Genomic DNA, 23,976 nt, shown 5'->3' on the forward strand with positions numbered 1-23,976 from the left:
TTTTGTGCAAAAAAAAAAAAAAAATCTGAAAATAAAATCTTACAAAAACATTGTCAATAAAGAGAAAGGTATTTTTCAGTTTGTGAAAAAAATACTATTTTCATACAAAAGGGACTGTGTTATGTAGTATCACAGTGAGATTATAAAATACATTATTACAAGTGGTTTTCAAATTTAGTTTGTTCACCTTAATGATTTCAGTTATTATAAAATGTTTAAAATAAATGTTATAGTTCTTCATAAAAAACTAACTTGAATTTATTTTTTAACTGTAACAATGTTTTTCCAGAGTAGGTATTTTACTGGCTCATGGAATGCTAATTTCCCTTTAAGGGACTTCTAGAAAAACTAAGATTCACTGAAATTGTGTTTACTTAAAATAATAAATATTCTTGGAAAACAATTGATTGTCATATGATATACAAAATTGTGGTTTGAAGCTTCATCATTAAACCGTTGCATAGCAACAAAAGGATACAAATATTCTCCTCTACCTAAAGTTAAGAAATGTAACCTCTGAATCAGCTTATTCATGCCACAAAAATATGTCTTAATTTACCTCCCAGTAAATCTGGATGTAGCCAATTCTTTGAGTTCACAGTACCTATAAGTTCATGTTTGTTGTTTGAAGACTCAGGTTTGGGAAAATTGCAACACATTTTGGTAAACATTTCCTTTATTCCTCATTGCTAATTGTATTTTAAAAAATGGAAACATCAATGTGTTTCTAATTCTCATACATTCTCCTCATCAACTATCATTTCCAGGCATTACTTTACATCCTTAAGTCTCTTTGTAAGTCTCTTAAAGTTTTAAAATAAAAATGAGACTTTGAGACATTAGAATAAAGGAGCTTTTTATTTAAACAAGAGAAAAACCAGATATAAAATTCCTTTTTATAGAACTTAAACCTATAAGAATTCTAAACTTGCCAAAAAGTGGTTGGCAGGTAAATGTCATCAGATGCATATTTGATACCTCTGTCTAAGGCAAGAATGATCATGCTGCTTCTATATACCAGCTTACAAAATTCAGTTCTTTGAAGTGAGAGCTCAGTACTTATTTTTTAAAGAAATACTGTAAAATTTCGCAAAATAGAATTCATTGTCTTTGGATTCCAACTATATGAATAAATTGGTATAATTCTTAGGGCTGGACTGAAATCTGTGAACGTTTCCAGCACAGAAAAAAAAAAGTGGAAGAAACTTTAAGTTTACTAGATGACATCATCATAGGGTTTTCTGCTTTTCTAGAGTACACTGATGGTAAGCATCCCTACACCTTGGACAACTTGTAACAGGAGGTTGCAAAGCTGGGTGTGCCTGTCTGCAGCCACGCTTCTGTTTCTGTCTCTATGGAAACCCTCACTCCTCTTCCATGGATGCTGACTAGGCTGAGGGGCCATTTTCCTGCCTATGCTTTGTTTGGTACCTCATTCCTAAAGCAGTGAAGTGAGCTATCAACCAACAATCAACTCCAGCATCCACATCTAGCCTTCTTATGGTATGATGCCCTGTGTTATTTCAAGGGCTGTGTAAACACACTGTGAAAAAGAGAAATGTGGAAAAGGCCTTCATGATCAGAAGAGGAGGTTCACAAAGAGAAACACTCTGCACCTTCCCAATGAAGCTCCTCTATGTAGAAAGCTTCAGGAAATACTATACTTGTCTTATGGCTCATTTCTGTTCGGGATTTCAAATTTGGCCTAAAGTTTCCTCATTGATTCATTCTGAATATCACTTCCATACAAACATTACAGAGTCTAAACTTAATCAATACAATTCCTGAACATCTGTCCTGAAGAAAAGACAGCAGGTAGACAAATGCTATGGTATATACATTTTGGGGAGAGACCAGTCATGGCGACCAAAGGCAAATACACAAAGCACCGTTTGACTTTACTTTTTGGTATGATATTTAATCATAAGGTTCTTTTCCTCTTCACTGGTTTACAGTTCTCAGTACTTGGAATTATATATTCCAATCCCAATGCCATGTCATGCACTCCAATGGAGTGTAAATCCCACAATGTTTTTTTTTTCTAGCTAGGGTCTGTCCTGGTTGGTAAGACACAGTTAAACTTCACAGAAGATACTTGTTGCAATGTCTGCTAAGTGAGAACCTTACTTCAATAAAAAAACATTTGGATATAAATCTTTTCTACGGATTTCTAGTTTGTCCTGTATACCACATTTACAAAAGTCAGGCATTCTACAGTTCTGCAGAAATCATAGATTCGGTGTGTCCATGAATATTGGAGTCTCCTAGCAAAGATGGTTGCTTTGAGTCTATTTTGTAGGGTTTTTGAGATTTGTTACCAAAGACGGTGATACCCATTCCACTGGGATGATTTGGAATCGACATGTGTGGTAGTAAAGGAATATTTGCTTCCTGATTGGATCCTGATGAGGGCAAACTGGTCACATGACCAGTACTAGTCGACCCACTGGCACTGCTTGGGGACCGGCTCTTGGGAGGTGGGCAGTGCTGAATCACTCTGGGAGGACCTGTTGGCTGGTAGTGGGCAGCTGGAAATGCTGCATATCCAGGAGGTATTGGGTATCCATTGATGGGGATGAAACGCTGGTTTTGAGGTATTGGTGGGCCAATGAAACCAGCAATCTGGCCCTGTGGTGTAATACCCTGGCTTGGGAACATGTAATTAGGATATCTGGGATTACTGAGATTACTCACTGGGCTGGCACTGAGGGAGGTTGTCTGCGTGGTGGCATTTCCTCCTGAAGGAGTAGTGGAGCTAGTGTGACTTGAGAGTCCCTCCCAGGACCGAAGCCGGATGTGAATATCTTTAAATCTTGGTCTCCTAGAAGGAATCTCATTCCAGCACTCTGTCATGAGGCTGTACATTCTGGGCGGGCAGTCTTCAGAGCATGGTAAGAGCTGTCGTTTTCTCACCATCTCGATCACTTCCTGGTTACTAAATCCATAATATGGCTGGAGTCCAAAACTAAAAATCTCCCACAAGACAACCCCAAAGGACCAGATATCTGAATCAGAAGAGAATTTGCCATACATGATGGCTTCAGGGGGCATCCAGCGAATGGGCAGCAAAGACTTACTCTGCACCCTGTAGTAATCAGCTGAGTAGATTTCTCTGGAAAGCCCAAGGTCTGAAATCTTTATATGAAGTTGCTCTCCGATTAAAATGTTGCGAGCTGCAAGGTCCTTGTGGACAAAGAAGTGACTAGACAGGTATTCCATGCCAGCTGCAACCTGAATTGCAATGTGCAGGAAATCTCCATGATCCAGGCTGGATTTTACAGTCCCATCTTCATCACTGCTACAGCCAACATCGGAATGCGGCGATCTCATTATGAGGAACTCATGGAGATCCCCCTGATTCATATACTCAAAAAGCATACACACCGGTTGTTCCTGAGTGACAGCACCTAAAAGGCAGACAATATTGGGGTGGTGCAGTTCGGCCATCAGGGAGGCTTCTTGTTGAAATTCTGTCCATTGCTGTGGGTTGTTATAGTCTTTCAAGGTCTTGATAGCAACCAGCTGAGCATGATCCATGCCTGGGAGATAGAGATGGCCCTTATAGATTTTTCCAAAGGCACATTCACCCAATTCTTCCATAAAACGCACAGCAGAAAGAGGCAGTTCTTTAGCCTTGCTCTGTATAAAAGAAAGGAAAAGTGTGGGTTAAAACATTTCTTAACCCAGGACATCTTGGCATCTGAAAGGAGGGGTGGGGCATACAGAAAAAAGTTTTGTAAATAGATTGAATAAAATATTGTAGGTCTATATGTCTTTAAAATTGTGGGATGCAATTTAGGGGAGGTGCCTTAGGCAATATTCTATCATTCCCCTATCCCTTACCCCCAACTCCAATCCCACAGTGGTTTCCTGCTGTTGCCAGTAGTCTCTCTACTCAAAGTGTGGTCTGGGACCGGCAACATCAGCATCACCCAAAGCTTACTACAAATGCAGACTTTTGGGCCCACCTCCGACCTCCTGAATTGGTATGTGCATTTAACAAGACTCCAGGTGATTTCTGTGAATGTTAGGGTATGAGAAACACTACTGCAGAGGACACAGCCTGAATTCTTAGGCTGGTACTTAGCACAGTTCTGATTTGGTTCTAACCTGTCCTCCCCGACATGATCCCTGGCTACTCCTCTATGGGATAGCGTCACTTTAGTTAAATAGGTCTCCTCAGTGTCCACCCCCAAACCAGGCACATTCTTGCCCAATACTTTTGTTCCTCCAAGGCTCTCCCATTCTTAGGATATTTACTGTGCTAAAAGAGAAAGCAAAATGAAATATTGTCCTTCTAAGGTGCTCACAGGAAAGGTGGGAAGGTTTGGAATGTGCTCCTCTCTCTCTACTTATCAAATCCTTTCTTTCCTAAAAAGCCTGTTTTAGGCACCACTTCCCCTGAAACTTTTCCCCACTCTGGAGTCCTTTGGCTTTCCCGTTTGAATGCCACCACATACAAGAAGCAGTGTATGGCCTCTAGAGCCAGACAATCTGAGTTGGAATCCTGCCTTCTCCACTTACCAGCTTGTGACTGACGCTGGGTGCAATATTTAACCTGTGTCTCAATACCCCAATCTATGAAATGGGATGATAATAATTGTATTTATAGCATTATTGTGAACTTTGAATACATTAACATTTGTAAAGTACTCAGAACCAAGTCTGGCACATGGTAAGTACTATTTAACTTTTAGCTTGATGTTGCTGTTCTTTTCCTCTCAATCAGATTTCAGCTTCTTGAAGAGAAACATCGCCTTTCATATCAGTTTATATCTCTAGGGCCTAGCAAGCAGGTCATTTATTGATTGACCTTAAAATAGACAAGAGAAGGCATCTAGCTCACAATGAAAATAAGTACTAAATTGTGATATTTGATCTTGGCAGTAAATGTCTATAATGTCATGTGTTTTACTCTTTTTAAAATTCACCTCAGATCTAGCCTGATGTTTAGTCTAGTTTGTTAGAAAAAAGTCATAATAGCAATGCATTTGTACATAAAACTCTTGATTTCTAAAATAATCTCTGCACTCCAAATCCTTTATCTTTTTAGAAAAGAATACTACTTTGAGTATCCCGATTGAAAATGACAATGTTACAAATACATATAAAAATTGGTCTCATTTGTTCATCAAAGCAGATTTTATGAGATTTATATTTGGGAACACCTTACAGGAAAGTTACTTATGCTGAAAGTAGTGGTAATGCATTGCTTTAAACCTTCAGTAAATTAACACTTATTGATCTAGTCCTATTCATTATATAGTATTATTTGTAATAGCAAGATTAGAAATAACCTAAATGTCCCTCTAGAGAAGACTTGATTAAATAAATTATGGTGGAGCTACTAAATAGACTATATTATAGTTGTGAAAAAGAATGAGGAAGCTTTGTATGTACCAATATGGAAAGTTCTCCAAAATCCTATCACTCAGTTAAAAATAAAAAGCAAAAGAACAATTAACATTGTATGCCGATTTTGAGTAAAAGAAGAGAAAAAAATGAATATATTCATATTTCTTTGCATATGCATAAAGAAAATATGAAAGGATACCTGGGAAACAGATAGCAGTGGTTACTGGGGGGTGGGGGAAATGGAAGAGGGAATGAGAAGCAGGGGGTAGAGGTGAGAGATTTTTCACTTTATGCTTTTTTGTACTTAAAAATTTTTGAACCAGGTGCATATATTACCAATTCAAAAAAAAAGTAAATTATTGAAAACATAAGTCCAATCTTTTCAACAGATTGAATCAGGAAATTTCTTCTGCAATTACACGTCCATCCACCATTCTTCCTTTTGCTTGTACGGTCTGGATTTTTGTGGGAGCTAAATGGAGTTCCTTTGGGAGAGCAAGGTGTGGGTGCTGAGAAAGATAATCAGTTAAACCAACCCTCCTTTTTTTCTCTTTCAGCCCTCAGATGATTTTATTTTTGCTGGCAAGAGTAACTCGAGGTGATTTTTTTTTAATTGCTGTAGAATTTATTTTTACTTAAATGAAAACAAATAGGTTATTTACCTAATTAACTACTTGAAAAACTGACAATTGGAAGAACTGTTTTTTGGTGCATTATTTTCAGCAAATTTTAATTTCCATGAAATTGACCTGGAGCACTGCCCAAGGTGAATTTTTCCTGCTTGATGTTAAGATTGGGGATTTCCATCAGAACTTTTCCTAATGATGTAAATGAATCAAATTTACATGAAGGTCCCTTGAACCTTGGTGATAGAAAAGGATAAGGGATTGTGTACTAAAACTTCTTTTGGGAAAATGGGAATTAGGAAATAAACCCATGAAATATTAGACTGATATGATGAAGAGTTATAAACCCAACACCCCTTCCTTCCCTACAGCTTGAAACTTACCCATACGCAGTATAGTGTAATTCAAACCAAGTGAGCTTTGGACTCATACAAATCTGGGTTTGCATCTTTGGACCTGCTGCTATTAATAATAGTTAAGACTTACATAGTACTTACTAAGTGCCAGATAACATTCTAAACATTTAACAAATATTAAATCATTTAATACAACAACCCTGTGGGGTAGGTCCTATATATTAGCTGCTGACCTTGGCTGAGTTTCTTAACTTTTCTGAACCTCTGTTTCCATATCTATGAAATAATGTAAATCTAGCTTGCACAGTTGCAGTAGGGATTAAATACAATGATATATGAAAGTAATTTCCATCTAATAAGTGCTCTTTAAATCATTCTTATTATCCTTATTAGGGAAGTTATCCAGGAAGTGGAGTAAATGCAAATAATTTAGATCCATTTACAGCCTTAAGTAGTTCTAGAAAGTCTTCTATAATTCCCTCTATGTTTTTAAAAAACGTGTTTAAGTTCTCCTGCTAATCTTTCTCTGTTCTCCTGCAGTTGTTAGTTTTTAAAAAACTTCTTTAAAAAATGACAGAGAATTTGTTTTGGAGCCTAAGGGTGGGTGAGAAGTTGAGTCGCCTGAGGCCTGATCCTCTGAGAATACAGTTGGAGGTGGAGGCAGCAAGAGCCCATGTGGAAAAGTGGATGGTAGCCGAAGGGAAAAGGAAGCAAGCAGGCCAAACTTGTGGGGACCAGAAGAGAAGAAGGGGTAGACAGGACCTTGGCATGAGCCTGATACATGGCCCTGGGGCTTTGCAGCTAAGGCCAGCTGCACTCCCCTGCACTGAGGTAAGCAAATTAGTTCTCTTGTGTTCCCCTTTGGAAGAATTCTTACTCTTGCATTTTTACAGATGGAGAAAGAGGCTTAAAGAAAGTACTGGGGCTTAGAGAAAGTACTGAGACTTTTCCGGACAGCCAAAAGAGCTGCACTTGGATCTACAAGGCCTTCTGCTTTGAGCACATGCTTTTTGAAACCAGAGAAACCTGCTAGCCAGCAATCACAGTTTGACACAGAATGTCACTGGAGCCTCAGCCTAGGGCCTGACACCTTGCAGGGATATGAGGTTGGCCTCCAGTGTGTGGTCACTCTGTGGAATTATAATTATAATTATTCTTTCTCCCTATTCAGACACATGAAAGAGAGTACATTTTACCCAAAGTGTGCCGTACCATATCTCACCAATACCCAGGGGGCCATATAACATATAGTCCCAATTCTTCTCCAATCTATAGAAGGAAGGAGTAGTTTAATAGAGCCACTCAAAGCCAAATTTGGGCGTTTGCTTTGGAAAGAAGCACAGAAAACATCTACAATGGTAAATTTCACAAAACCTTTCCTTCGAACACCTGTGCAGCAGCCGGCACAGAAGTGCCCAGAAAAAACGGCTCAGAGCTTGGTTTCAGGGGAACAATTTATACAGTGATTTGCATTTTTAAAATGCTCAAGTTACTTGGTACAAATGAGTCTTAACTATAGACTCATTTTCGAATTTTACATAAATCCTGAACTAGTTAAAAAATCATAAACGCCCTTAAAGAAGCAGTCAGTAGACTGTACGGTGATGGCAGGAAATTAGCTGTATTGTTGAGGAACAGATGGTTTACATTATACAAACCCTTTAGGCTAAACTTGTTTAGGTCTGGCATATTGTAAATTATATTTTAGTAATGAAAGTGAAATGACCTCCGCTTGACCTCAAGTGGGGTTTGTCTGCTTGAACCAATGTAGTGGAAAACTATGAAAGAAAATGAAGTCATAAAGTTTTGGCAGTTCAATTTTGGCTCATTTCAAGTTAAGGGGTTATAAATCTGTTTAGTTTTTGTTTGACAAGTATTTGTCATACAGGGATGTACAAAATGTAAAGAAGTGTAAAATACACATGAGGCACAGTGCCAAAGTAAACCAAGTACAAAGGAAAACTGGAATGAATAGGGTCCCGGCTCCTATCTCTTTATCACTCCCTCCATTAGCTGGATGACAAGATGGGCTTGGTTTATTATATGCTGTAAGGCAATTAAGTACCTTAAAACCGAAACAGGCTTTCCCTTTTAAACGTTAACATTTTTACTTCTCAAAGTAAACACACATTTGCCTCAGTGTGGTTTTAAAAATTACATAATTTTTGATGGGGGGAGAAATAAAAGTTGATGTAGAAGTTGATACGTTGTTCGAAGATCTGATTGTGCTTCTTTCCCAGGACATTTCTGAAGAGTGACCGGATGAGAAGTAGAGTTTAGATGAGCTCTTCACAGAAGCAAAATGAAGGAAGAACATTCTAGATGAATCAGATGCGAGTCCTGTAGTCCTTTCTAACCTGCCACAGAGACCAGGCTGATGTTGGTGGCTTCTTTCACCTGAGGGATGAGGACTAAGTGGGGATGGGGGACCCTTTTAAACTTTAGATATGAAAGCAATGATCCATGGGAAGAGTTTTTAAATTTGCAATTATGTAGGTGGCTATAGATGGCTTAAGGAAGGCAGCCAAGGTAAATTTATCTCTTTCCATCTTAGGGAAGTTACACCTTAGATGATAATACGATTAAAATGACTCGTGGAGAAGCAGCTTACTACTAACCTGCTATTTCCTGCTCACTTTGCATAAGTGATTACCACGGGAAATGAGGCCAGGATCTTGACGGCCACCACCATCTGTGTGCAGCATGAAGCCTGCTCTGTGACTTTTTGCCTCTAACCTGAATGGGGTATGATTGCTCTACTTTTGAAACCAGCTGGAAGGAGACACACAGATAAAAAGCAGAGCTACATTAGAGTGAAGGGAATTGAGCACAGGATGGACAGGAAGGGGGCTCTAACAGCAGGTGCTAGAAAAAAACAACTGAAGATCATATTCATAGTCAGCCCCAAACCTCCCCCTGCAGTACCTGTACCCCTGACACTTGAGGCTGGTTCATTTCCTATGTTCTAATGCCCCCAAACTGGCTGCTGCCCTTTAAGAAATCTCCTATGCTGTTTTTTGAAGCACATTGTAGCTGGATACATGTGTCTACAAGAGAAGACAAGGTTCCACATTGTGGCATCTATCCTCGCCCCATCAGAGGAACGATGAGACAGACCCTGGCCAAACTGAAACTAGAGGGGTGTTTTTGGTAACAGGAGGGCATCATCAGTTCCTTTTTTTCTTTGGAAGTGGTTTTTGCTGAGGTCTGTATTCCCTGGAGACTGACTTGTTCTCTGAATCTCAAGTACTGACGATTAACAACAGACCATGCTCGGCTTGTCCTCTAGCACTAAACAAATGACTTGAAAGTCCAAAAGTTGGTGGAAGGATTGGAAGGTTTATTCAGATTACCAGTACTCAACTAAATGTCTAACCAAGCAAAGAAAAAGAAAAGAGGAGCAGTAGGGTCCAGTTTATCTTAGTCCCAATCAACGGGGCCAACTTATTCCACTGACACAGTAATTAATAAAAGCAGTTCTCCCCACTGTTGTCAATACAAAGAAGAAAAGTACCAACTAGATTTAAATCAGAGAAACAAAGCATGGCCAGGAGCCCTCCAGGGTGCACCTATACAAAACAGCAGAAGAGGGCTTGGAAAATCAGGAACAAAGCATAGCTGGGAGCTGGCCAGGGTGCACCTACATAGTCCAACCAAAGAGCAGAAGAGGGCTTATGTTGGGAAAATAGAATAGTTTGGTCAGGGCCCTCGCCTCCGCCTCCGGTATGGTTGGGTGTGGTTTGTGTACAGCCTTTGTAAGCAAATTGTGTGTGTGTGTGTGTGTGTGTGTGTGTAGTTAGTGCACATGTACGCTAATGTATCTTTTTAGTTTTGTTGCTATTCTTGTGTGTGTGTGTGTGTGTGTGTGTGTGTGTGTGTGAGAGAGAGAGAGAGAGAGAGGAGTTTTAGTGAAGCAGGTGGGCGGGCATCAGCCTCTGGTGTCTGCCTGGCACAGCCATGCTTTCCAACCTGTGGCTTCCAAGGACCTTTTGGCTGGTTACCTAGCTCATAGACCTGCGTGTAAGGGGTCTGGTGACCCAGGCTGGTGTGCGAGGGGTCTGGGGACCCAGCCTGGCATGTGAAGGGTTTGTGACCCAGTCTGTGAACAGACTTGAGGGGTCTGTGGGCTCCAGACCCAGCCCTAGCTCGGCAATTGGTCCAGTCGGGGTAGGATTACCGGCAGGTAAAAGAGCCCAACAACTGGCGTGGTCACCTAGCTTTACAATTGGCGTCATGAACAGAATTAAGAGTGCTACAATTGGTGATTTCGACAGGATTCCAACATTAGCCTTGCAGTAGCATGGCAGCTTAGAAAATCAGAGAAAGGTAAAGAGAATTTTAGTGGCTTCTGGACTTCCAGTCACTGCGCAGTGTGGGAATGAATCCCCTGTCAGGAAGCCTGATCAAGCAAGATCTGCACGGAGTAGGATTGGCCTTCCCACCTCTGCTAGTTACCCACCAGGGCAAGCTGTCACCAGCCAGAGGGAGCATGCTTCTCACAGGTTGAGAGGAGTTTAAGCTGGAGTTGTCTGGAAGTCACTTTAAAGAAGAAGAAAAGGGGGAAAACAGGAGAGTAAAAGAGAATAAAGCAATGCCTTGTCAGAATTTAGGCTAGGGACTCCAGGAGAGACTTACCAGCAGCAGAGATATGGGAGCAAAATAGTCCCTGTGGCCACTTGCCTCTTGCCCCTAGAGTCTTCTCTAGTGCCCAAAGCTTTCCAATTTTCACCAGTGACTGAATTAGGCTCTTGGGTTCCAAAGTCATAGAAATGAACAATGTACCCAGCAGTAAAGCAAGCAACGCTTTATTAAAAGAGGAGATAGACTTACGCATAAGGGAGGTAGCTACTGTAAAGCTAGCCTCCCAAAGGGAGCTCTTCAGGGTCTTTTATAGGGAAAGGAGTTAAGGGGTACAGGCCAGCATCAGTGGAGGTCTTCCATTCTGTTCTTCCTGGTTGCGTCATGGGTGCATGCTCAGTTAGGGCTTTGGTCCTTGAGCCTGCTCAGTATGTCCAAGATGGCGGTGGTGTCCATTATCATCACCCCAAGAGGGTCATTGTAGTGGTTACCTTGAAGCTTTGTGCACATGTGGGAATTCCTGAAGGGGTCTTAAGGTTAATCTGTAACTTAATTTTTACAATTACGGTAAACAAGCCCTGTGGAGGGGTTTTGCCACTTAGTGAAAATCTGTTTCCTCTCTTATCTCAGTCTATTTACCAGGGCAGGTCATGGGGTAATCATTTGCCCTGCAGATCTCATGACTGAGGAGTGGAAAAGTAACAAAATGTCCTCTGCAGGGAAAATGGAGTCAGTTTTGTTCACAGGCCTAGCCTTACTCTGTTTCACTGACCAGCATGGTCTACATCAGAGCAGGCATCAGAACCACCTGGAGGACTAGTTACAGCACAGATTGCTAGACCCCACCCCTAGAGTTTCGGATTTTTAGGTCTGAGATTCTCCATTTCTGATAGTTCCCGTGTGATGAGGATGTTTTGGCCTGGAGGCCTCACTTTGACAGCCACTGGAATAAATGGATATGGCTTTCTGGATTAGACAATTACTTAGTGTTGGGAAAATAGACTAGTTTGGTCAGGGCCCTCCCCTCGGGTACAGTTGGGTGTGGTTCAGCATCCTTTGTAAGCAAATTGTGTGTGTGTGTGTGTGTGTGTGTGTAGTTAGTGCGCATGTGTGCCAATGTATCTTTTTAGTTTTGTTGCTATTCTTGTGTTCCTTAGAGAGACAGAGAGAGAGTTTGGAAAGCAGGCAGGTGGGCGTTGGCCTTGGGCATCCACCTGGTACAGCCATGCTTTCCAACCTACAGCTCCGGGGACCTTTCGGCCAGTTACCTAGGTCATAGACCTGCGTGTAAAGGGTCTGGTGACCCAGCCTGGCATGTGCGGGGTCTGGTGACCCAGCCTGGTGTGTGGAGGGTTTGTGACCCAGTCTGTGAATGGGCTTGAGGGGTCTAGAGCTCCAGACCCAGCCCTAGCTCAACAATCGGCCCAGTCCATGCAGGATTACCAGCAGGTAAAAGAGCCCAACAACTAGCATGGTCACCTAGCTTTACAATTGGCGTCACGAAAAGGACAAGTAGCTCTGCAATTGGCTATGTCTTCAGGATTCCAGACATTAGCCTTAGCCAGACACTTAGTGATCTGGGTCCCTGCTCCCTGTGTGACGAATGACCACAGTGTGACTGAAGAAGCTGGTCAAACAATTCTGACTTACCACAGGCAGAGAAAATAACACTCTGCTTGAAAAGATGCTTCAGAAATGCCAGATACAGAAAGATGCAAGAGCCATTGACTGACATTTATTAGGTTTGATGGAATTTGGATGTGTTGTCTCCTCCAAAAGTCATGTGGAAATTTGATCCCCAATGTGGCAGTGTTGGAAACTGATTGAGTCATGCGGGTGGATCCCTCATGAATGGATTAATGCTCTCCCTGGGGGAGGGGGGATTAATGAGTGAGTTCTCGCTCTATTAGTTCCTGCGAGAGCTCGTTGCTTAAAAAGACCCTGGCACTTTCTCCCTCTCTCTTGCTTCCTCTCCCTAGCATCCTCTCACCATGTGATCTGCTTGTACCCGCTGGCTCCCTGCCACTTTCCGCCAGGAGTAGAAGCAGCCTGAGGCCTGTGCCAGATGCCGCTGTCCCAGAATCGTAAGCCAAATAAACCTCTTTTCCTTATACATTACCCAGTCTTAGGTATTTCTGTTATAGCAACACAAAACGGACTAAAACAAGGTTTATATTCTGTGTGGCTATTATTTCAGTGAGATTCAAGGTTTTGAAATATAAATGTCTCTATAACTTGGGCCATGTCATCAGTTTGCTCTGTTTTCATGTAGAGCATATCATTAAGGATATATTTTAATAGCTGGTTGCACCTCAGTCAACTGAGACTGTACATGCTATATACCAGAGTATATGTACAGACTAGGATAAGAGGAACCATGAAAGAGCCATAAAGAGAGAAGACAAAACTCCTATCCTAGATGTCTGTAATCTGAGCTTAATAGCTGCCATGTACTGAATTCTTACCATGTGTCAGACACTGAGATCATAGTAATGCCTACAATATTTTTTTTAGGTGCTTACATGTTAGACTTTAAATACTTTATGTATATTAACTCTTTCCATCCTCACAATACCCCGAGATTGGTTAACTATGACTAATCCCCATTTTACAGACGGAGAACCTGAGGAAAAGAACAGGTAAGTGGCCCCACGGCTGGTGGGTGGTCAATCCAGACACCAGAGCCTGCCTTGCTAATGACTATGCTGCACTCCCTGGTCTGCTGTCTGAGTTAAGTGCTTAATGCATCAGCTCACTTAATCCTCAGCACAATCCTGTGAGATTCATACTGTGAGTTTTCCATTTTATGAGTCAAGACACTAAGGCATTCAATAGTGAAGCTATCTGCCCTAAGTGAATCACTGTACAATTTATACATATATTGAAACAACATACTGTACCCCACAAATATGAGCAGTTAAAAATAAATTCAAATATAAAAATAGCTTGCCTATAAAAGCACAACTGTTAAGTGCTGATGCTAAGATTCAAATCTAAGAATGTCTAACACCAAAGTTGGAGCGCTTTTCTGGGAAGAGGTGACTCTGGGGAGAGTTCTCATTTGATCCTCAAAAGGCTTTAAAACGCATGAAGACCACTGGTATAAAAGTGGAATGCTCTGGGTCAGAGCTCTCTGGTTTCCGAGCTATACCTTACTCTATTGATACCGTTGTCTCTGTTGGGTGACCGGCATAAGTGAACAAACCCATTAGTGGCAACCTTTGCCTGAAGTGGGCACAAGAGCCCTGGCGAGTATATGAACGTGAGATTTCTTAGTATCTGGATTTGGCTGTTAACTTGAATCTTCTTGACTCCAAAGCCTATTCTCCTTTCTTGTGCATTTTACCGGTTTTTAGGAAAACAGTGTTAGAATTGTGAAACAATTGACCTCACTCGTAAACGGAAAAGATTATACTTTAAAAGCTTAGAGGCCACAGCCATTTTATTTTGGGAGGTTATGGACATTTTCAAAGACTACACTGAACTAAGTGCCTTCTGGCTTATGCAATTGAATTCTAGAGGGAGTTTCAACCAATGTTTTGCCACATTTGCTCAGAGTTCAGCTGTACTTCTCTGGAAGTGATTTAACTGCAGAAACATTTCTTTTCTCTATAATGTAACTTTCTGATGGTTAGTTTGAATGTTTGGTGGTGACCAGGGTTGATTCTGTGGTGGAGTCACTTATAATGTCAATGCAAGAGGTTCTAGTCTGCCTGGAAACAGAACAGATGCCAATAATTTTAATGTTAGCTTGAGCCACCATGTGCTCATAACTTGGGCTCATATGTTTTGGCCAGAATGAAAACTAAGGCAGTAGAGTGAAATAGGGAAGCACCTGTCCAGACGTGGGTTCGAGGCTTAGCTCTATCACTTACTAGCTGTGTGACTTTAGGCAAACTCTTAATCTCAAGCCTCAGTTTTCTTACCCCCAGATCAGGCTCAAATTAGTACTACTTCATCAGGTTATTATAAAGATTCTATTGAGATAATACAGCATTATCTCAACAATGAAATACTTCAGCCCATTTATAATGCCCATTTATAATACTTGTTTTCCCCAGAGGTAAAGTTTCTATAGATACAGGTTTAAGATGAGGTTATGAACTAGATGGCCTCCCAGCCCTAACTATTAGACCCTCCCTACCTTGATGGATTTATCCAGGGTGTGAACTGGGTTTGGGACAGGGACATTTATGCTAATAGGATGGGCACAAGGAATACCAGAGCTACATGAAGAGCTACCTCTATAATCTTTGCTGCGATTCTGTCCTCACCTCAGTAATGCTGTGGGCTGCTGGATCCTACAGCTTTCTCCTCAACTCACATTATGCTATGCACAGGATGTGGCTTCAATAAAAGATTTGTAGTGATCACTGTGATAAAAAAATAATAGTAATTTCTAGCTACTAAGTACCTGGTGAAGTGCCAGACACACTATCTTGAAGTGTCAAAAATATTCCCTTGAAGTATTATTTTAATTCTTGCTTTACAGGTGAGAAAATAAAAATTCATTACAGGTGCGAAAACAAAATTTCAGAGAAATGAATTATTTGCTTAAGATCTCATGGCCAATAGATAATGGAGCCTAGATTTGTAATCATCTCTCTCTGCCTCTAAACCTTTGCTCCTTAATGTATATCAAACTACCTCCCAGAAATATACTAAGAGAAAAATGTTGCTAAAAAGGTAAGTTAGGACCCGATAATATAGACGTTTGGGTGCTGGGATGAAGAATTTTATAACTTGAGATTGGCTCTTCCAGTGTGGGGAGTCATTGTATTCAAGTGGGAACTAAAGCAATGCCAGGAGATGAAATTAGCAAGAGAGAAAGAGAAAAAAGAACTGACAAATGTTAGAAGATGCTCCCATTTAGGGAATTAAAAGAAGAACTAATAAAGGAAACGTAAGGACACAGGAGGAAAGCCAAGGAAAAAAGTATTTCAAGATGGTGGTTAAGAATATCAAATGCTCCAGAGAAATTAAAGAGGATGAAACTTGGAAAAGCTCACTGGGCTAAACTACATCACTGGTGATTCCCAAGAGGCCCATGTCAGTAGAATGGTGAGCTCAGAAGCCTTGGGAGACAATGGCTTTAAGTAATGAGTGGAAGAGTTACTGAGGACTTTTTGGCACGAAGTGTGGTGACATTTGGTAATGATAGGGGTTTAAAAAGGGTAACCAGATCATAGGAGGACTTTTTAGATAGAAGCATGTTGTTGGCAAAAGTGACAGGCCCAGAGAATATAGTCAAGTTACAGCATTCAGCAACTACTTTGGCTGGAAAGGAAAACAGAGAGATGAATTGCCTGGAAAGGACGAAGCAGAGAAGCTGGCAAGAGGTGAGGGTAAACTGAGAAATAAAATACAGCCATCAGTTTCAGAAAGCTAGGCAAATCCTGCTTTCCCCTTAAGTGTTTCTCACATCAGCCAGGAGCTACAGGAGTTTGACCCATGGGGGCTATTCAGGCTTTGGCAGCCTCTCCTGCTCCTGGCCTGCCTTCACTCTTCCCTGTGCCATTCTCAAACTCTGCCACCCCTCAGCCTCTCTGCATGCCTACCCCCCCAGGCAGGAGAGGAGCCAGGAGGCTCTGGCTGAATGGGACCCATCCTGTCCTTGAAGGGGAGACTCTGCCAGCTCCCTAGTCTCTGAGGAGCATGCTCCGCAACATCTCTCCCTTACCCAAGCATGCTTAAAGAATGCTGGTTTTTTAGGGCTGGCCCGTGGCTCGCTTGGGAGAGTGTGGTGCTGACAACACCAAGCCAAGGGTTATGATCCCCTTACCGGTCATCTTTAAAAAAAAAATGCTGTTTTTTTAATGATCATGATGGTTTAAGGAGGTGGTGGCAAGGGAAGGAGAAGCAAAGGAAAAGAATCAGAGAGAAGGGAAGTCAGGGTTTCCAGGCTCCTCTGAGAAAATTCATTTACCTTAGTGCTTAAAAACAAAACGAAACAAAACAAAAACTCCGCTCAGACTTTGAAATGTGTAATGCAATATAGAAAAATCCTGCTTAGTTCAGGCATCACTGGAGTACTCATCAGCAGATTGAACAGCTTGAAATCTTTTGCTGTTCAAATAAAAGGAAAATAAACAAACAGACCTTTACTTGAACACAGTCTACTTCTTTCTCTGAACAGCTGAGAAAATTGAACTGCAGAAGCCTAAGTGGCTTCGCAGAGTCACGGAGCAGTTAGATGGGGAGCCAGGAAAAGCATCCCCATCTCCTGACTGTCCATGGCTCAGCACTAAGATGCCTCTCTGGTCCACTGGCTTCCTTTCCCCACAGATCAGAAGGAAACCTGCGCCTCATCAAAAGCTTTTACTTCCAAACACACCATCCCATTCCTCACTTGGGGGACCCACGCCCGTCTGTCTGTGGGGGTCTATTGTGCTCTCTGAAGGGTATCAGTTCCTAATCTGCTGGGGGAGCTTCTTCTTTGTAATCCAAACACTCAGGGGAATTTCAGCAGCTCAGCAAGTGAAGAGAGATGGTAACAGATAGTTTAAAACCTGACAGACACCTATATTTGGATAAATAAGAACCCTGGAGTCTCTGACTTTTGAATTGGCCGAGGGGAAATAATAAGTCTAGGGCAGACAAGCTTCCAACCTTCATTCCTTTTTCATACTTGCCTCCAAATATCCTTTGATTTTGCCCTACAGGCATGTTTGTTTTCAGGACTTTTTTTTTCTTTCTTTCTTGTGTGTGTCCCTTCCTTTTAGATTTATAGGTACATGTAATATTTATGTGTCAATGACCTTTCAAAGCAGTTTTAAAGATTCTGTTTACATTTAGGAATTTTCTTTTAGGTCTACAAAGTCCTTTGTGCTTTTTCCAGGAAAGGCACTCAGTAAGAACCAAAACAAACAATCAAATAACTCAGATTTGATCAGAGCCAAATCTCTTAGGAGAGAAAGAAAAAAAAAAAAAAAAATTAGCATTTGTTTTTGTTGTTTCCTTCCCCCTCCCCAAACCTGTCAAATATTTGAGCCATCCCTATTTCCAGTCTGGTTCAGAAGTGCTTGTTAGCTGTGTAAGTCTAAATTCTAAGCTGCATATTGGAGAAATCTTGACACTGGGAGATTTTGCAAGGCACGGTTCACAAATGGATCCAGAAGCTATGAAAACAATGTTTACTTCACCAAATCTCTGGGAAAACTCATGCCAGTATTCCACATTTGTCTCTTTGACCATGGAGGATGGAGAACTATTATTGCTCTGGCCAAATTTTACATGTCCCTTGCAGGGCTGGGGCCATATCTTTCAGGCTTGTGACTGCTATACCCTCTTAAAGATTTTTCAGAAGGCAGGGGATGCCTGTGGTGACTGTTCAGCACAAACCGACCAAATGGAGTCATATTTAACTGTTTGCCTGACCCCTCTCCTGTCCCTACCCTCCCACATGATTTGTTCTGTGAAAAAGTTATCACGGGTCAGCAAGAGCAAGGGCTTTATTTAGAGTTGAAAAATTCTGCATCGACATTTTATCTCTTCTAATTACTAGCTCTTAGATCTTGGGTAAGTTATCTAATCTGTTATTTGAGTTTCAATTATCCTGGTTGTATAATGGTGATAAGAGTACCTACCTTATATAACAGCTGTGAGGATTAGATGAGATAATGAATGTAAAAGCTCCTGGTAAAGTTCTTGACAATTGGTATTAATTGATATATATTAGCCACAGGCTAATATATGCCACAATTTATGCCACAGGCTCTCTGAGGTCTTTGTTAGACATCATGTGTTGCAAAATAAACCTCCACTAAAGATGGAATTAAATTGCAAATAAAGGCTAATCTATAAAATTGATAATTTTTGCTGAGTGGAAATGACTCTTCATTGGTTCCTGCCACAGAAATGAGGAGCCCATCTCTCCAGGACGGTGATTGCCGTAACCAAACTCATCTGGGTGGGGTCTCTTTCCCACCCAGAGTTCTGGCATTTCTAAGGCTTCTCAACCTTTAATAATAGAAATGACAGGGAAAGAATCTCATGGAACAATGACTATTACACTAGAAGCTTTGAAGTTATAGTATAAAAGTATCTGCAAGGTCAACTAGATGTGACTTCATGAATGTGCAACCATATTAACCCCTCTATTTTCTTCTACTACCTTTGGAGTAGGATTAAATAGTAAGGATTAAGTGTGACACTACATAAAATAATAGTAATAATAATAATAATAATAAATGAAATCAGGTGGCTAGAAGCTAGGATATCAAAAGAGTTGAGCCCTTACTTCCACCCATTCCCCCAAGACATTGTGCTAACTCTATGGTCTTCAGGGTTTCTGGGTTTTTTTATGGCAAAAACTCAACTTAGCAAGAGAACAGAATATTTGAAAATTTTTTGTATCAAATTTTGCTTGATACAGAATATTTGAAAATGAATTTCTAGCATTTAAGGAGATCCAAATCCTTGTCAACAAATATGACTTTACAATAGCAAAATATTTTTAAGACTTTTAAAATTAAAAACAAAAATCTAAACAGCAAAGCAAAATAAAATAAAATGAGGGCTATATGTCAGTCCTGATTATATTATTCCACTTATTAGGTAAGAGGATTAGTTCATTTAAGCATGAAGACATTTTTTTCCTAAAATTTTATTAGAAGTGATGTATCTCCTATTTATGAGGATCAAAAGAATAATATGGCCACTTACCCGCAGAGAAGAAAAATATTTGTTGAATGAATGAATGAATACTCCTATGGAATGGGAACAAGAAGAAAAGACAGGCTTTTGGATGCAAGAATCCTAAATTATTTAAATAAAATCTCTTTTTTGAGAGGCCTGAGATTGAGGTGATGACTTTCCTGAGAGAAAGCCTCTGTTGTTTTTCAGCTCCAATATCTAGGACATACAGGGACTCCATTTAAGTAAGGGCCAGTGACCCTGGGTTCCTTGCCAGGTCCTCAAGCAATCTCAGTGTTGAAAGATGTAAAGAAAAAGCAAAAAGGAAGTGTGTTGATTTAGCACAGAGAAGGGAAGGCTAACGTGGGCTATCATAAAACAGCAAAGATTGTAGAAAGGACAATACATCTCTTAAAATATGCTTAAACCATAGAGAAAGAAACTTAAGTTAGGCATAAAAAGGATTTTTTTCATCATGGTAAAAAAAATAAGCACACAACATAAAGTTTACCATCTTAATCATTTTTAAGTATACAATATAGTAGTTTTAACTATATGCACGCTGTTGTGTAATATAAAGGGTTTCTTGACAGTAAAGTTTGCAAACAATGTTGGATCTTTCTCTTGTGATTTGGTCAGAAGAGTATGGAATTCCCTTTGAAATTTTTTTTAAAATAAAACTTTAATAAAGCAGTCCATTGTTGATTATTTAAGTAATACTGTTTTATAGTTAATGTTTTTTTTTTCATTTTTCATTTTAATTTATCAATATACAATGTAGTTGATTTTTGTGTCCTTTTACCAATTCTTCCTTTCCCCCCTAGCTCCCATTCGAATTACTCATGGGCTGGTCAAGATAATCTCCTAAGGATTCTTCTAGTCAACAGCTCTGTTTAAGGCAGTAATACGGCTGGCCTGACACTGAGGAAAGTATAAGGGTTCTTCAAAAAGTTCATGGAAAAATAGAACTAAAAGATAATATGAATCTTTCCATGAACTTTTTGAGGTACTCTTGTATATTCAAGCTGCCTTGGGCAAAGTTAGAGATATGTATTTAGTCTTTGCATTTGCTGAAAATGAACTCCAGAGCATGTAAATCTGATTCTGTACTATTTGATTTCTAAGGTGGGGAGGGTTATAGCATTTTGCTTTTACCTGTAACCTGTGAAATAAATGCAGCTCCTTGCTGCTAATTTTACCTTGGGTTTATATGCGTTCAGCATTGACATCTCCACATTTTGACCTCTGACATGTTTTGGTTGCCTCTGGACTGGTGGTGATGATGACTTCTGGTTGTTGCGGCAGACACAGATGAAGAAGAAAAGTAAAGCAATGGCGAGGGGAATGGCAACGCTTGGCACCAGGATGTACAGGATTTCCATTTTATTCTTCTCCTTGGAATCCTTTGAATCTGGGTGCAGAAACGAAAATGAGCAAAAGTTACACTCGTTAAAATAATGTATTATATTACATTGCAACGTTTAAAATAACCTATTCTTCTATACACACAAATTCACTGTGAGGAAAAAAAAAGTCCATTGCTCATTACAATTTGTTTCTATCAAACTTTCAACATAATTTATTGAAGTTTAAAAGTTTAAAGTTCAAACGCTTAAAAATTGCAGAGGGACGTTATGAGGACGTTGTGTGTATGTGGGTCCCCTTCTGAAGTTGCTTCTCTTTAACGGCCAGCCTACATTTCTCTAACACCTTAAAAGTTAAACGCCACGTGAATGGACTGTATACATCCAGGGCTCTTCTTCCACTGGCTGCCAGCCCAGATCAACCATCGCAACATGGTGTTCCAGAACTCATGCCCTTGCCTAGGCTGGTCTGGACTTACAGGGCCAGTCTTGTATCTTCCAGAATCAATACTGCTAAAAAATCCTGGTCCTGGTGGCCAAAAAGCCACTGGCCTCAGAATATGGGGGCCTGAAGTCAGGGTCAGTCAGTCTCTGATGAGCTCTGTGACCTTAAACAACGCATGCACGTCTCTGGGCCTCACTTTTTCTCATCCACAAGTGAAGTGTCTAGTTTGGATGGTGTCTACAATTCCCTCCAGCACAGCAGCACTGTATAACTTGACACTTTTTTGAAACCCCAGAATTCTCCTTAAATGGTTTCATCTGAATCCAATAATTAGAGTACTAACACTTTGAAGTATGTTTGTGAAATCTTATACATCCACTTTACCATTGCTTGGAAAAGAATGTAATATATATTGAAGGACGACGCATACTTTTCTTTTTATTGGTTTGAATCTGCCCATTAAAATCATATACTTAGGGCAAATATTAATAAATTATTTGACTGGTAAAACAAACACAAGAATTATGGGAGAGTAATTAGAGGAGTTACATAATGACATGGTGTAATTACCAAGATCAGCTACCTTTCGTTAAGAAAACCGAAAGTGTGAAAATTCAGATTGACACACAATTCAGAGATGATTATTTACATTACAAAAGAATTAACCATGTATCCATTCAATTATCCTTCCACTCATTCAGTAAGTCAATAAACAAAAGCTACTATGTGCCAAACACTATTCTAGGTACTAGGAATATAAAATTAAATATGACATGTCCTCTGCCCTTAAGGAGCTCATGGTCTAGTAACGAAAATAGAGAAAAGATCATTACAATGTGTTGTTGTAAATGCCACAACAGAAGCATGACTAGAGTGATGAAAAGACCCCAAAAGTTCCTTTAAATAGTGAGTTTCCCTATTACATGTAAATGAGAATATACTATAAGTTTTATTTGTACACACCTTTTTTGGAAACCTTTTTGTTCATGTGAAATATAGCAGTAATCACATATTTTCCTTCTCACATGAACACTCAGCATTAGACATTAGAAAGGAGTACCAAACCTGGGTGTTGGGTCTGTGCTCTGTGGATTCACCCTTAGAAGGGTTTGGGGAGGGGTTAAATCTGGTTATTGAGCATAATAAAAATAATAACAATTTTAATACTTATTGAGTGTTTTCTACTGGCACAAAATCATGTTCGCTATTATTATTACTATAGACCATGAACTTATTTTATCCTCACAACTTACTCTATGAAGTAAGTGACATCCTTATCCCATTTAAGTGAGGAAGATGAGGGACAGAGTGGTTAAGTGACTTGCCCAAGGACATGCAGCTACTAAGTCAAAAGCTGGGATTCCTCCTGCTGGTCTTGCTTCACGACTCCCATTCTAGCTATTACTCTGCACTGCCAGCAATTTGAGAATGGCTGTTGTTCTCTCATGGTAGGGTTCCTCCTGTGTCATGGAGGTAGGAAGCATAAGGGGGATCTGAAAGGCACGGAGTAACACTGAAGCTTTGCCAGACTGGCTGCTTTTGAACTCCACACTTTATACACTGTGACATGTAAATACAGTTGACCCTTGAACAACATGGGGGTTAGCTGACCCCCAGACCCCCACACAGTTGAAAATCCATGTGTACCTTTTGACTCCCCCCCAAACTTAACTGCTAATAGCCTACTGTTGACCAGAAGCCTTACTGATAACCTAGTTGATTAACACATATTCTGTTATATGTATTATATAATGTATTCTTAGGTAAATGAATCCAGCATAAGGACCATTGTTAAAAAAAAAAAAAAGAAATTCGCTATGCTATGGCTTCATGAATTTCCTGTTCTCTTTTACAATGGTCCCTACACTGGATTCATTTATCTTGAGAAGGTGGGCGACTGCAGCTGCAGACCTCAATCCACAGTACATATCAAGCAATCCAGCTCTTTCTTGTAATGTTGTGACTTTTCTTTTTCCTTTTTCTTGGGAGCACTTCTAGCATTTCTAGTGGTACTTTGTATGGGTGCCAGGGTGTTATTCAAGGTTTACGGTATTGCACTGAACACAATGAAAAACACGTGATACACAGTAAAACACAATTTATTGGAGAGACGAACTGCTCACGTGATGATTAGCATCCCATGGCGTTGTAAGCGAATACTAGTAACACTTGAGCAGACTGCAGTTAGCAACAGTCGTGCAATATTCACTACAGGTAATTTCATGCAGTTATGATTTAACACTGCGTCTTTATATTTGTCTACATCTCTCTCGACTGTAAATGATGCCATGTGTGGTCTGTTGTGTGCTTAAGTTTAAATAAATTTTAATTAATAATAGATTTATGTATATTCTATGGTAGTAAGTGATCAAATACACTAGTATCTACATATATTTTATGCATTCATTACATATCTAACTCAAAATTTTTTTTCAATATTTCTAGGCTACATAGTTCGTCTGTGAGTTTTTTCAAATTGTCACAAATCTCCAAAATTTTTTCTAATATATTTATTGAAAAAAATCCAGGTATAAATGTACCTGCACAGATCAAACCTGTGTTGTTCAAAGGTTAACGGTATGTATAACCCAGGCATGGTTGGAAGCCAGTCTGATCAT

At 40.1% G+C, this 23,976-nt stretch overlaps 1 protein-coding gene across 1 annotated transcript in view; it reads right to left on the reverse strand.

Moving 5' to 3' along the window:
- Nucleotides 1–656: 656 nt before the first annotated feature.
- Nucleotides 657–23,976, reverse strand: part of ROR1 (receptor tyrosine kinase-like orphan receptor 1) — a 41,927-nt gene continuing 18,607 nt past the window's right edge. Inside the window, exons 5-6 of the mRNA XM_008590687.1 lie at nt 20,749–20,960; nt 657–3,639 (exon numbers count right to left, since the gene is read on the reverse strand). Coding sequence (XP_008588909.1) covers nt 2,212–3,639; nt 20,749–20,960 — 1,640 coding nt within the window. The 3' untranslated portion in view covers nt 657–2,211. The remainder of the gene's footprint in view (nt 3,640–20,748; nt 20,961–23,976) is intronic.

This window comes from Galeopterus variegatus, unplaced genomic scaffold, assembly GCF_000696425.1.
Source record: "Galeopterus variegatus unplaced genomic scaffold, G_variegatus-3.0.2 Scaffold6282, whole genome shotgun sequence".
Classification (NCBI taxonomy): Eukaryota; Metazoa; Chordata; class Mammalia; order Dermoptera; family Cynocephalidae; genus Galeopterus; species Galeopterus variegatus.